The 12572-nt window shown below is 26.8% G+C and overlaps 2 protein-coding genes across 10 annotated transcripts in view; one reads left to right on the forward strand and one right to left on the reverse strand.

Moving 5' to 3' along the window:
• LOC122500450 (dihydropyrimidinase) overlaps positions 1 to 12572 on the forward strand; it is a 345407-nt gene that overhangs the window by 40927 nt on the left and 291908 nt on the right. For all 3 annotated transcript variants that reach the window (XM_043609380.1, XM_043609379.1, XM_043609381.1), the window contains exon 2: positions 11979 to 12054. In XM_043609380.1, the coding sequence (XP_043465315.1) occupies positions 11979 to 12054 (76 nt within the window). The remainder of the gene's footprint in view (positions 1 to 11978; positions 12055 to 12572) is intronic.
• LOC122500451 lies at positions 1530 to 11423 on the reverse strand. 7 transcript variants are annotated; one of them, XM_043609386.1, is made up of 10 exons: positions 11269 to 11403; positions 10544 to 10645; positions 7368 to 7402; positions 6417 to 7274; positions 6182 to 6349; positions 2665 to 2811; positions 2324 to 2549; positions 2169 to 2240; positions 1810 to 2097; positions 1530 to 1733 (listed from the first exon to the last, which is right to left on the reverse strand). In XM_043609386.1, exons 4-10 carry the CDS (start codon positions 6701 to 6703, stop codon positions 1638 to 1640), a joined length of 1284 nt encoding a protein of 427 aa, XP_043465321.1. In that variant the 5' UTR covers positions 6704 to 7274; positions 7368 to 7402; positions 10544 to 10645; positions 11269 to 11403; the 3' UTR covers positions 1530 to 1637. The 7 variants fall into 7 exon arrangements, with proteins under 7 accessions (XP_043465321.1, XP_043465322.1, XP_043465320.1 ...); XM_043609387.1 differs by lacking the exon at positions 10544 to 10645 and having other exon boundaries at positions 6417 to 7188; positions 11269 to 11417; XM_043609385.1 differs by lacking the exon at positions 10544 to 10645 and having other exon boundaries at positions 11269 to 11417.

Raw genomic sequence — 12572 nt, forward strand, 5'->3', positions numbered from 1 at the left:
CTTCGTTCAATCGTTGATCATAAACATTTGTGAACTTCACCGAAGTTTATGTTTGCCTGCTTCCTACATTAATTTTATTTATTTATACACTCCACTTGTCTTTTGCCTTAATACTAGCGTTACAAGTGTCCCCGTGGAATTTTTCTTACATTCTACTTATACTAAATTTTTGCGTCTACAGAACGGCTTGAAATTAGGAGTAAGGGAAGTGTTCCGGTTGTGGGCACCCTTTTGTTTTTGCCTCATAACATTTGTCCATGTGCATATTATACAAATATATGTGTACGAATTTAAAGCTAGAGGTCTAAGGTGACTGTCAGTGAAGGAATTAAATTGATTCCTTTAAATAAAAAAGTTTTATTAGAAATTTAGTGAAATGGGAATTTTTTGACAAAAAAAATTTTGTACCCGGTTGTGGGCACCCTTGAAAAATCCGCTAAAAATGGAAAAATATTAAAGGAAACCAACACAAATAAAGAAGAAATGAAAGTTTCTTTATTTTAAGAGAATTTGCCGGGATAAAGAACAAAAATGATGACACGTTTTCACACTATGCTCATCGCTAACAAAAGCATAATGCTTCATGTGAAGTAGCTAGTACGCATACCATAACGCACTTCTAATGCACTGAACGACTATATTCATCGCATTTAATGGAGTTTGCGGCTGTCACTTTCCTTGGCAGAAAGTTTAGATAGATGAGACAGTAGTCCTCATCATTGTCAGATGGTAGAGCCTCCTTAACATAAAGGTGCCCACAACCGGGAATGACAGTCATTTTTTAAAAAGACCAACACATTTTGTGATGCAGGATTTTGGTTAAACACGAAGGTAAATCACAAAATATAATGACAACACTGCAAAAAAAATTAAACCCTTCTTTTCTGAACAAATCTACACCCATATGTTGCTCTTCGAAAACAATACAAAATTACTTTTTTATTTATTTAATGCAAATTTTCTTTATTATGCTCACAGCTATTACACAAATGCATATATTTGTTTCGTTATCAATACGAAAAGTCCGTATTGTCAACGAACACGACTTGCAATACTTAGATCAGTAAAGTCTGCTTGCCGTCGAAGTTTACGTAGGGGTGCCCACAACCGGCGCACTTCCCCTACTCGCATTTGCCTGGACCACCCGTCTAATGGGTTTTCTCGCCAGTGGAGAGGGAAACTGTAGAAAACCTCTCCTGAGTACAACTGGTTTATCGACAGTCGAGTTCTAATGGTGTGCACCAGACAATAATCGACGGTGCACATCATTATACCTCGACGTCAAACCTCCCGCTCAGATTATCTCACGTGCCGGAAAAATCCCAGGCTAATGGGCAGACCGCAAAGCTCGTTCACTACATTAGTCGATTGCCGGCTTCCTACATTAATTAATAATTTTGCATTTTTAAATGCCATCGAAATAGTTTCGACAATATTAACAATAATTGAAACTTTTTATTAAAATGTTATTTATTTTTTTATGAAAACTTATTTTATGAAAACTATTTGTGCTTAAAAATATACAAATATTTAAACTGTAAAAATGCTTAATTTATTTTTAAACAAATTTTTTAAATGCAATTGAATTTTACGAGAAATAATATTCATTTTGAACATTTCAACTCTTTATAAACATATTATTTAACATTTAATAGTTTTCTTAAATAATTCTCTCGATATTTTTCACATTGTTCGTCATCATCCTCATGTGAGTTCCATTCACGATGGCAAAGCTGAAAAGCAAGAAATAATTTTTTATATATCTGAAGTAAAATAATTAGCATAAATTATTTAAAAAAATAGACTTACCGCAACTGGTGTATAGCCAAGAATTTTGAGTTGTCTACATCTCATTGCTAAAAGCCCACTATATTCTTCACTGCCATTAAGCCTCATTCGCCAATTAGTTACGATCAATGACAACCATTTGTAGTTTTTCGCCTCTTCAGGAATACGTTTCACAATACCTTTTGGATATTGTGATAAAAATGGTTCCGGCGAAATTTGATTATCATTTTCATCATAACAAAGCACAATATCTTCGGTATAATAGTGAGGCATAATTTTAGTAAAATAAGCCGGTTTTTTGAATATTCTCTGTAAATAAAAATTTTATTATATCAATAATAATAATAATATCTGTATGTATAGATAAATGTGATAATTACTTCATATATTTTAAGGACTTCTGCCGTAATATTATTTACACTGTTTTCCGTCAGCTCATGGGATTTAAATTTCTGAAATCATATTATAGTAAGCGCAAAAAATATTTTTTAAATAAATAATTTATTTTCATGTAAATAATAGATAATTAATTCACCTTTGAAAAATGCGTTTGTAATTTCTCGCTTAATAAATGTCCTGAATAATTAGGACGCTCAATAATCAGAGAGTTATATATGAAATAATGACAACCAATCATTGCATACGGACTCTTATATTTTTTATCTATATATTCTTGATCCATGATTTTTGATATTAAATTCTCCGGATAGATATTAACGTAAACCAAACTCTGTAGAATACGAATAAATGCTCTCGTGTGACTAAAATAATGTAAAAAAATAAACATTGCAGATAAAGTATTTATATATATGTATGTATGTATACCTACTCTTGATATCTATAATTATGTCGATTTTTTCTTTTACCGAAACTTACTTTGAAATCTCCTCCTGTCGACTTGGATTATTCAATTCGTTCAAAACATCATTATAAAAAGGATGATTGGCGTAATTAAATACTGACATGTTACAGGAAATTCTTTCGATATCTGTCAGTGTTAAATTGTGCATTTCACTCGCAAACCTATTTCGAGAATTTAAATTAATTTAAATCATTTATTAATATGTGATTAAAAAGTTGCATATATCATTTTCGATAAATTTTGAACGTTCAAATGATGGAAATATTTTATCACTATATATAAATATTTTTAAAAATTACTGACTGTGATAATAATTAAAAAAGTAGGGGAGACTGGGCAAAAAGTTAAATTGTGAAAACAGTTAAAATTCATTATCTTTCGAACTGAAATAGTTAGAGCATTACAATTTTAATTATAGAAGGGTGTTATCACCCTAAATAAATGTCCGGAGTTATGTGACATTCTGTTCATTTTTGTGGTGTCCATATTTAAATTTTTTTTTCACCCTACATTTGAAAATTTTTTCGTAAAAGAAAATATCAACTTTTAAGTATACCCAGGCGCGAAAGACCAATGCTGACGATGGGTTGAAGCTTGATTGAGTCTTGAACGCCCAGCGTGGGTAACCCAGAGTTGAAGCAGTCTTTATATCATTGTCACTCAATATTGGTTCAGCATGGGACACCAATGTTCGTCCCATGCTCGATTCAAGACTCGGTCAATCTTCGTGAGTGAAGCTTAAACATCCCATCTTTATTCAAGCTTGAATCAATCTTGATAGTTTATTTATTACCGTGTGCACTTAACAATATTAGATATAAATATTTATAAATTATTTAAAAAATTTTTTAATTAAAAAAATAATATATTACAGTGGAACATAAGCGCGCCAAAGCTAGCGTGTAGATTCTAGATCAATTATTAAGAAAATACTAAATAATTAATTCTTTATAATTAATAATCTCAACTTATTAAAAAACTAAAATTCTAATTTTGGTAAAAAAATTGTGATAAAAAAATAGAAAATCTTTACTATTTTATAAAAATCTTTTAAAACTTTTAGTTTTATTTTCAATTAAAAATTGTGATTGACAAATCGAAATTATAAAAAAAATTTCCTTTATTTCTAAAAGAACCAGAAGTTTCATTAAAAAATTGTGATGAGAAATATATATGATCCAAATTTGTTTCTTTAAAAAAAAATAAAGACATGATTTTGTATAAAACAATTTTTTTTCTTTTTTTTATAAGATTCTTTTGATATTCTCAATTTTATTTTTAATTAAAATTTATATTATTAACAATAACAATTAACAAATTTATAAAAAAAAATTCTTTATTTCTAGAAAGATAACTTGAAATTTCGTTATAAACTTGTAATTTGGAAATAGAAATGGTGCAAATTATATCATTTAAAAAACATAGGGTGACTGGACTAAATAGGAATTATGCAAATTGTTTCTTTCTAAACAGAAACTTATTATTTTGTGTAGGGGAATATAGTCGAGGTCGGACCACCTTTTGAGTTTTGTTTATAACTTTTTTTAAAAATAAATTTGGCCAATTGAAGTATATTGTTGGAAAGTCCTGTTTAAGGGGCACACCTAGTGTGAGTGACTGAAAAAAAACGGTGATTTTTAGGAATTTTTTTCAGGGAAATTATTGCATCTAATTTTTTTTAAAGTTTTGTACATGTATATTTGTATAAATAGTGAACATTTTGTAATTTTTTTAAAGAAAAATATCTTTTTTTAAAAAAGTTATTCGCTATCTCCTGAGTATCCGAAAAAAAAAGTTCTCCCACTGCTGCAGTGATTGCGGCCTTCTCAGTGACCTAAATCAAAAAAACCAAAAAGATTATTAAACTAGAAGATATTTGCCGTACAATGACCCTCGGACGAAAAAAAATATTGAATTGCAACAAAATGGCGGAGTTTTGAAAAAAGCTTATAAATTTCGCCTAAAAAATCCGATAGTTTTTGGCATCCCAGAATTTTATTTTTCATCAAAAAAAAAAAAAACTGGAGCCTCATAGTATGGCAAATATCTTCTAGTTTAATAATCTTTTTGGTTTTTTTGATTTCAGTCACTCAGAAGGCCGCAATAACTGCAGCAGTGGAGAAACTGGTTTTTTTTTATATAGCGAATAACTCTTTAAAAAAAAGATATTTTTCTTTGCAAAAATTACAAAATGTTCACTATTTATACAAATATACATGTACAAAACTTTAAAAAAAATTAGATGCAATAATTTCCCTGAAAAAAATTTCTAAAAATCGACGTTTTTTTCAGTCACTCACACTAGGTGTGCCCCTTAATAGAAATATTTTTTCTGTACAAAGTAAATTGATTAATTTTAAAATGAAAAAGTTATAAAGATTTCAAAAAAAAAAAATTTGTAGTCCAGGTTGGCCCTTATGGCGCTCGCACAGCAATACTTCCTGCATGAGAGTAAGAGAGAAAAACATTGATTTTGAATTTTCTGACTTATTTACTCTCATGTGTTCCCATGACAACTATGCATGCATTGGCAGGTTTGCAGAGCTGTGAGAGCGTCTTTACAGTCAAGGTCGGACAATGTTTGAAATTCAAAGGGCATTACCGTTAAAAAATAAAATAACATTTTTAGCGTTACCAAAAATGTATCCTTTATTGTTTACAACTTGTAAAGAGTTACAAATACAAAAAACAAACTAACTTAATTAAAAAAGTATCTGTCAAATTCATGTATTATAAATGGTGGTCCGACCTTAACAAAATGCACCATTGTCGAATTGTTCTAACCAAGAAGAGATAAGTTTCCGGATTCAATTTTTCACTTTATTTTTTTTTTAATCATGAATCCAACAATACATCTGCATGCTTGCCTTGAGGATTCCATGTTTTTTTTATATTTTATTAATGGTTTTTCACATGATGCACAAAAATTTTTTTGAGCTTTTTTTGGACCGAGGTCATAAAAACACTACATTTAATACTCCAAAAATGGAATATAACAAAAAGTTAGGTGTCACTAAGTCAAGCTTTGACAATCATGCGCGTAGGTGGCGGTAGTGAACTTGTCCAAAAAATCTCGAATGGTTTACCTTGACAGTGGTCCAACCTCGACTATACTCCCCTACAAAATTGTTATTGAAAAATAGGTATATTAAATATAAGAAAATGAAAAATTTTTTCATTTCTTAATCATAAATTTTTAATTATTTTCTAAGATTCTAAGATTTTTTTATAAATAAATAAATAAAAAATCCCTACATACTTTCGATTTATCAAACAATGTTTTTTATAAAAAAAAAACAAAAACTAACTTCAGAATGCGGACAGAATGAATGAGAGAATACCTACAAAAATTGTTATTTGGAAAATAAAATAAAATAGTAATAAAATAAAAAGAAAGTAATAATTTTTTAATACGTCACGCAATATAATTCTAGTAAAATTTGAATTTATAAAGGAAATAAAATGAATTCCGTTCATTTTAACGTTCAGAACGTTTAAATTCAGAATTTGAATTTAATTAAAAGATCTTACCTTTCCGTAATATAAGCAATCAATACTTCATCACGGATAGTAACAGATGCTGCTAGATTAAGAATGTTAGACAAATTCCTCAAAGAAAGTTCGCCCAATCTTGGTTGAATGGCTTTTAATATTCTTTGAATAATTTCATCAAAATTGTCAGTTATTTTATACAGAAGACTAAAAAAACAACCGAATAATTAGTATAAAATTTTTAAAATATGTTTTTAAAACAAATCACACATACCTTAAATATTGGAAAACAGTATTTATATGTGCAGTGTCAATTTCGTTTATGTTCTTTAGAATAAATTGATAAATATATTCTCTCATGTTTTTATTTCTAATTTTGTATTCGTTTCTTAAAAATCCATAAAATATGTACAAAATTTGATTAATTTCAAAGGTGTCCCATTTTTTTTCAATAGCGTATTCAATATTGTAAAAGTTTAATGGAAGATTACTACAATATGCAATTAATTGCATAAATTTGGATATTTCCAGTGGAGTTAATTTTTTCATTTTACCATTCATGCGATATATTGCTTTCAAAACAAAAGGACTTTTTTTCGCAAGAGCAACGTGTTTGTATGATTGACAGAGTAATTGTAGATCATGAAAATTGAATTCTTTTAATCTCTTTATTAATTCAACATTAAAATTTGATAATATTTGTTGCTTTAATTTTAAAACATTTTCTGATCCATTTTTCCAAGAAGCTGTATGCCTAAAGATGAAAATTATTTCGTTGGTTGAAAATTTAGAAGTCAGTAATGAAATTCCTTGTAAAAGATTATCAAAATTGATATTTAGTAAATCATTCGTTTGTCTAATATACAAATAGAGATTTCCAAAATTATGAATGAATTCTTCTGTTGTAATTTTTGTCCAATCTAAATTTAATAATTTTTCAATGTCTCCATTAGTAATTTCTGTATTTTGCAATTTTATTGGTTCAGATTCGAGAAAATTCTCATCTCTTGCAGTTGCAATATTAGTGCAAAATCTTTGAGTATTCTCTGAAAGAGAATTCAGTGGATAATTATCTGTTTTTATGTATTTACTGGTTATACTTAGGCATCTACAATGTGTGAAATTATTATTTCTGAAAGTAGAACATTTAGTTTTATCAAAATATCTTCGCAGAACAAATTGTTTTTCACTAATCTTTCTAAATATGTTTGGTAACATTTTTCACCTTTTTATTTTTCACTCTTGTAAATTTCTTTGATTCTGAAAATTATAAATTATAATATATTAAATAAAAAATAAAATCTGGTATAATACATTGTAATAAGAAACCCAAAATTAATTAAATTCATATAATATATTATAAAAGTTATAAACATTTATTGTTTTTTTATTCGTTTCTTTTATAATGATGCAAGGAAAACTACACATTTTCTTTGCCCTTATTACTTTCCAAAATTTGGTTTTTGAAATTTAATGAAAATTTTTCATTTTTTAAAATACATCATTTTTCTAACAATTTTTCTTTATATTTAATTATTTGAACAACTCGTATAGAAATCGGAAGATATTTCTATAACAGCAAATTGAATGTAAGATATTTTTGATTGAATAATTGAACCTTCGAGTACCACTGGAACTATCCTGGTAATAAGTTTATTCTAAATTTTTTTAAAATTCAATTATTTTCCAAATTTGCAATTAGAATTCTTCAAAAATACGATTATATTTCAAAATAATTTTTAAAAGTAAACAAATAAAATTTATTTTAATGAAATTTGACAAAATTTTCAATTGTTTCAATTTATTAAAATTATTTTCGGAAATACAATTTATTATTTTTAAAAAATTTTAATTACATTTTTTCAAGAAATAAATTTTTTCGGAATTTGTAAATGTTCCTGTTTCTAAAAACAGGAATTAAAATTTCATATACTTTCAATAAAAAACCTTTTGAAATTTAATTATTTCTACAAATTGCAATTGTAATTCTTTCAAAATTCAATTATTTTTTTAGAATTTATGAATAAAATTATTGGAAAACTTTAAGAATTTTTAAAGAAAAATAGTGTAATTAATAATTTTTTTAAAATAAAAATTTTAATATTTTTATACTTCTGCTTCCCTTATATTTTTAAAGAATTTAATTTCAAAATCTTTTAAAATATAATTAATTCATAAAATTCCTGTTATAACGCTTTAAATATTCAATTATTCTCTAAAATTTTAACTAAATTTTTTTTAAATCAATTCCTATCAGAATTCAACTACGAGAATTTAATTATTTAAATAGAATAATTTTTGTAAACTCATAAAATAATGTTTTTTTTCAAAAATACAATTATGTTTATAGATAATTTTTACAAATGAAAAAATAAAATTCAATGACCAGGGTGTCTAGCGAATTATGATTTTCAAATTCCCGGCAAACTATACTATTAAAATTTCATAATTTTTTAAATACAGTGGAAACTGAATTATACGAACTAATTCAGGCAGGATCTGGTTCAGATAATGAAAAGTTCAAATAATAGAAATTGCAATTATTTTTTTTATATTTGTGGATAAATGATTGTTTCGGAATTATTTTGCAATACCCAATGGCATTTATGTCTTCTTTTAGATATTTACATTAAAAGTCACTGAGGTTCAACTGCAATAAGTTAAAAATATTAGGATTTATAATTAAACTTTTAATTGAAGACTTTAAAATGTTAAAAATGTATGCAACAATTATATAAATAATAACAATATACGGTCAATTCTACGTCACAAGTATATTTTATTTATAGTATATGGAGTGTATAACTCCTTTTTCATTTTAAGCCAAGTATAATAAAGTAAAGAAAAGTAAAGATTTCCTTCTTCTTTACTTTATATTTTATTTATTCCTTTTAGAAAAAAGGTATACGTATCCTTTATTTTTCTATTCTATAGGGGGACCAAAATATTTTTTGCAAACTATCCTTATTATTTGTAAGTATGTATTAGATAAGTTTTCTAAATTCAATAGTTTTAGAGTTATAGATTTTAGAGTCTACTTTTAAAAATCCAAAAATTTGGTTACCTATAAAAAATGAAAAAATAGATTTACAATAATATATTTTCATCCTAATTGAAAATGTGGATTGAAATTTAACGTGAAATTGCCTATACATATACTTATAATATATGTTTTTTTCATTTTTGAAAAATATATGACTGAAGGTAGTTCTCTGGCTTCTACTCTTGTAAAAATTTATTTTCTTCAAATTTTGAGGAAATGTTTCTTTTGGTGCCCTTTAAATGTGGTAAAAATTTCAAAACCCTTTGCGATGCTAAATTTTGACTTATTCAAGTTCAAACTTTCACTTTTCCATGCGTTTATGTTAAAAATAAAAAATGTCAACCACAATATCTCGTTTTTTGACATGGCAAAAGGTTTTGAAGTTTCTATCACATTTAAAAGGCATCCGAAGAAATATTTCCTCAAAATTTGAAGAAAATCTATCGAAAATCAATTTTTAAAAGAGTAGCAGCCGGAGAACTACCTTAAATTGAAATTTTTTTTATAGATTTTAATGAATTAGAGAAAATTTCCAAAAATTCCCGGATATTTTTTTCAATTCCCGGCAATTTCCCGGGTTTTTCCCGGTCGAACTAAATTCCCGGCAAATTCCCGGTTTTCCCGGACGCTAGACACCCTGAGTCAATGTAAAATAGAGCTGTGCAAAATTCGATTCGAATCGAGTTTATTTTGGTTTTAGGGCGCCGAAATATGTCAAAAATTCGACATTTGAATCTCCTAGTTCGAATGTCGAATGTTGAATGTCGGAAACTAGGCTAACTCGATTGTTGGTTTTTCGACATTTGAACTAAACTGACTTGAATGTCGAAAATTCGACATTCAAACTAGGCGATTGAAATGTCGAATTTTGGAAATTCGACATTTTAGCGTTCCATAACCGAACAAATTCGGTTTGGTTCGAATTTTGTAGTAACTAGGCAATTCGAATGTCGAATTTTCGACATTCGAACTAGGCGAAAAAATTCGAACCGAATTATTTTGCACAGCTCTTATGTAAAACCACTGGACAAATTTTTTATGAAAATTTGAACTGAATTTTTGAATAATATTATTGAAAACTTTTAATTTTTAAGGAAGCTAAAAAATTATTAATTTTTTATATTTAAATATTATTATACTTCTACACCAATTAGAATTTTAAAGATTTGGCAATTTAAAAACTTTTTGAAATTTAATTATTTCTAAAGAATCCTACTTTAGCACTTTTATATTATTTCCTAAAGTTTTGACAAAAATTCTTTTTTAAATCAGTTCTTATCAGAATTCAATTAAGTATTTAAATAAAAAAATAAATAATTCATAGATTAATTAATTATTTTTAAAAATTGCAACTATACCTCTTTATTGAGTTTTTGAAATTTGGGTTAAATCGAGGGTTAAATCTTCTTACTCCACTTATTTACTAATTAACTTTCAAACTTTTGACATAACAATTCGAACTATATAAAACAAAAAATTGGAATAAAACACTAACTTCACGTGAGGACAGATTATGTCGATTATTATATAATATAATAATAATTCACTCGCCCGTCAACTGGCGAAATAAAAAAAATAGTTTATTTCGCCCGTCAGTGAAAATGCATGGGAAAAAAGACGGGCGAAATAAGAGAAATATAGTTTATTTCGCCAGTCAGTAAAAATATATGATTACTATTTAAAAATATTTGTAAATTTTTCTCTTTTTATTTTGGGGAAGAAGGAGTTATCCACCTTGGGTTTTTTAGAATTAAAAATAAAAATAAAAAACAAAAAATATCACAATTATCCCTCCTATCAATTATATTTTGATAATAAAAAAAATTTCCAACCCAAGGTGAATGACTCCTTCCTCCTCAAAATAAAAACAGAAAAATTTACAAATATTTTTAATTAGTAATCATATATTTTTACTGACGGGCGAAATAAACTATTTCTCTTATTTATAAGCCCGTCTTTTTTTCCCGCATGCATTTTCACTGACGGGCGAAGTAAACCATTTCTCTTATTTCGCCCGTCTTTTTTTCCCATGCATTTTCACTGACTATTCTTATTTAAATTTTATATTTCTATTCTTAATTACCTTGATTAACATTTGTTTAAACTATGTTTACATACAGGTTTACAACAATTGTTTTTATAGTCGGTTTATTTGGTGCTTGCAATGTTTACTTGCGGTTTATTATTTTGTGCAATTTAAAGGTTAGGTTTCTAGTCCTGTCCTGTTGGTCATGTTGGTAGAATTGTCAATGATTAAAATTTTCTTTTGTTTAGAGTGGTATTTCTGTCCGAAGAAAATATTGGAAAATATAACCAAAAATACAGTTTTCATTTTAAGTTTTCAGCACAGTTTTTTCGAATTTTCTCTTTCGTGTTGTAATATTTTTTTAAAAATTTAATATAATTAAATAATTTTTTAAAATTAAAAGTTCATTTTTTCATTTCAAAATCGGGAGTGTTATAGTTTTCATGCAAACAAATTTTAAGAGAGTTTTTTTTCGTAACACCCATTATTTAATTTTAAAAATTTATTGCTTTAATAATTAAAATAATTTTTAAGTAGGTTAAAAAGAAAATAATTAATTATAAGTATTTTGTAAGTGCTTTTAAGGTAAAAATAATAATAATAAATAATAATTTTTGTAGCTGGAAAAAAGTTAAATAAAACTGAAAAACACTTCATTATTTTTATCATATGGATATGAGATTAGTAACAATTAGTAACTAAACAATTGCTTTGTAGATGAATTAATAGAATAATAATTTTTTTAAATATTTTATTAATTTTTTCAGATTAACAGGCAGGATGATACCAGAAAATACAACTTGCCCCACTAGTCATCATGACTGTGAAAACAATCTACAGTCGGTGAGTACTTATAATTTTATTTTTTCAAACAATATAGTTTATTATCTATTATTTTGTCTTATTTATTTTTTTTAAATATGGCGCGAAAAATTGTCTAATCAAATATTAGGTAGTCCGTTGGATGGGGGAAATTCAATATGGCTGACATCAGCTGATTTACCGGAGGACAAAAGGTGCTTCTATACCTCCGGTGGATTGGTCAAGCAATCGGCTCGATGAATTTTCACGGTCGGAAAATGTACTTTCATGGCGGGTATTTTTGAATAAGTAAATGTTGAAAAGGTTTTTACTTGAAAATTTATTTAAAAAAATGATTTTATCATAGAAATTCTTTTGAAAGTAATGTTAAAAAACATGTTTTATTTTAAAAGTTATCAAATTTTACATAATTCAAAATGTTTTAATTTTCCAAAGAAGTGTAAAAAGCCTAATGTTTTTGAAATGCTAGTACAGACGGTACAGACTGTTTGTTATGAATGTACATAATCTAGCGTTGTGTTGTCTGTTCATTATTATTT

The sequence above is a fragment of the Leptopilina heterotoma genome, unplaced genomic scaffold, assembly GCF_015476425.1.
Source record: "Leptopilina heterotoma isolate Lh14 unplaced genomic scaffold, ASM1547642v1 Lhet_186, whole genome shotgun sequence".
Taxonomy (NCBI): domain Eukaryota; kingdom Metazoa; phylum Arthropoda; class Insecta; order Hymenoptera; family Figitidae; genus Leptopilina; species Leptopilina heterotoma.

Excerpts from the sequence above, each read along its gene's own strand:
- LOC122500451 (XM_043609383.1), bottom strand. The coding sequence starts at position 7,360 with ATGTTACCAAACATATTTAGAAAGATTAGTGAAAAACAATTTGTTCTG. Across the intron at positions 6,350-6,416 it reads ACTGTTTTCCAATATTTAAG|TCTTCTGTATAAAATAACTG; the intron begins GTATGTGTGATT and ends TTGTTTTTTTAG. Across the intron at positions 1,734-1,809 it reads TTGGCTATACACCAGTTGCG|CTTTGCCATCGTGAATGGAA; the intron begins GTAAGTCTATTT and ends CTTGCTTTTCAG.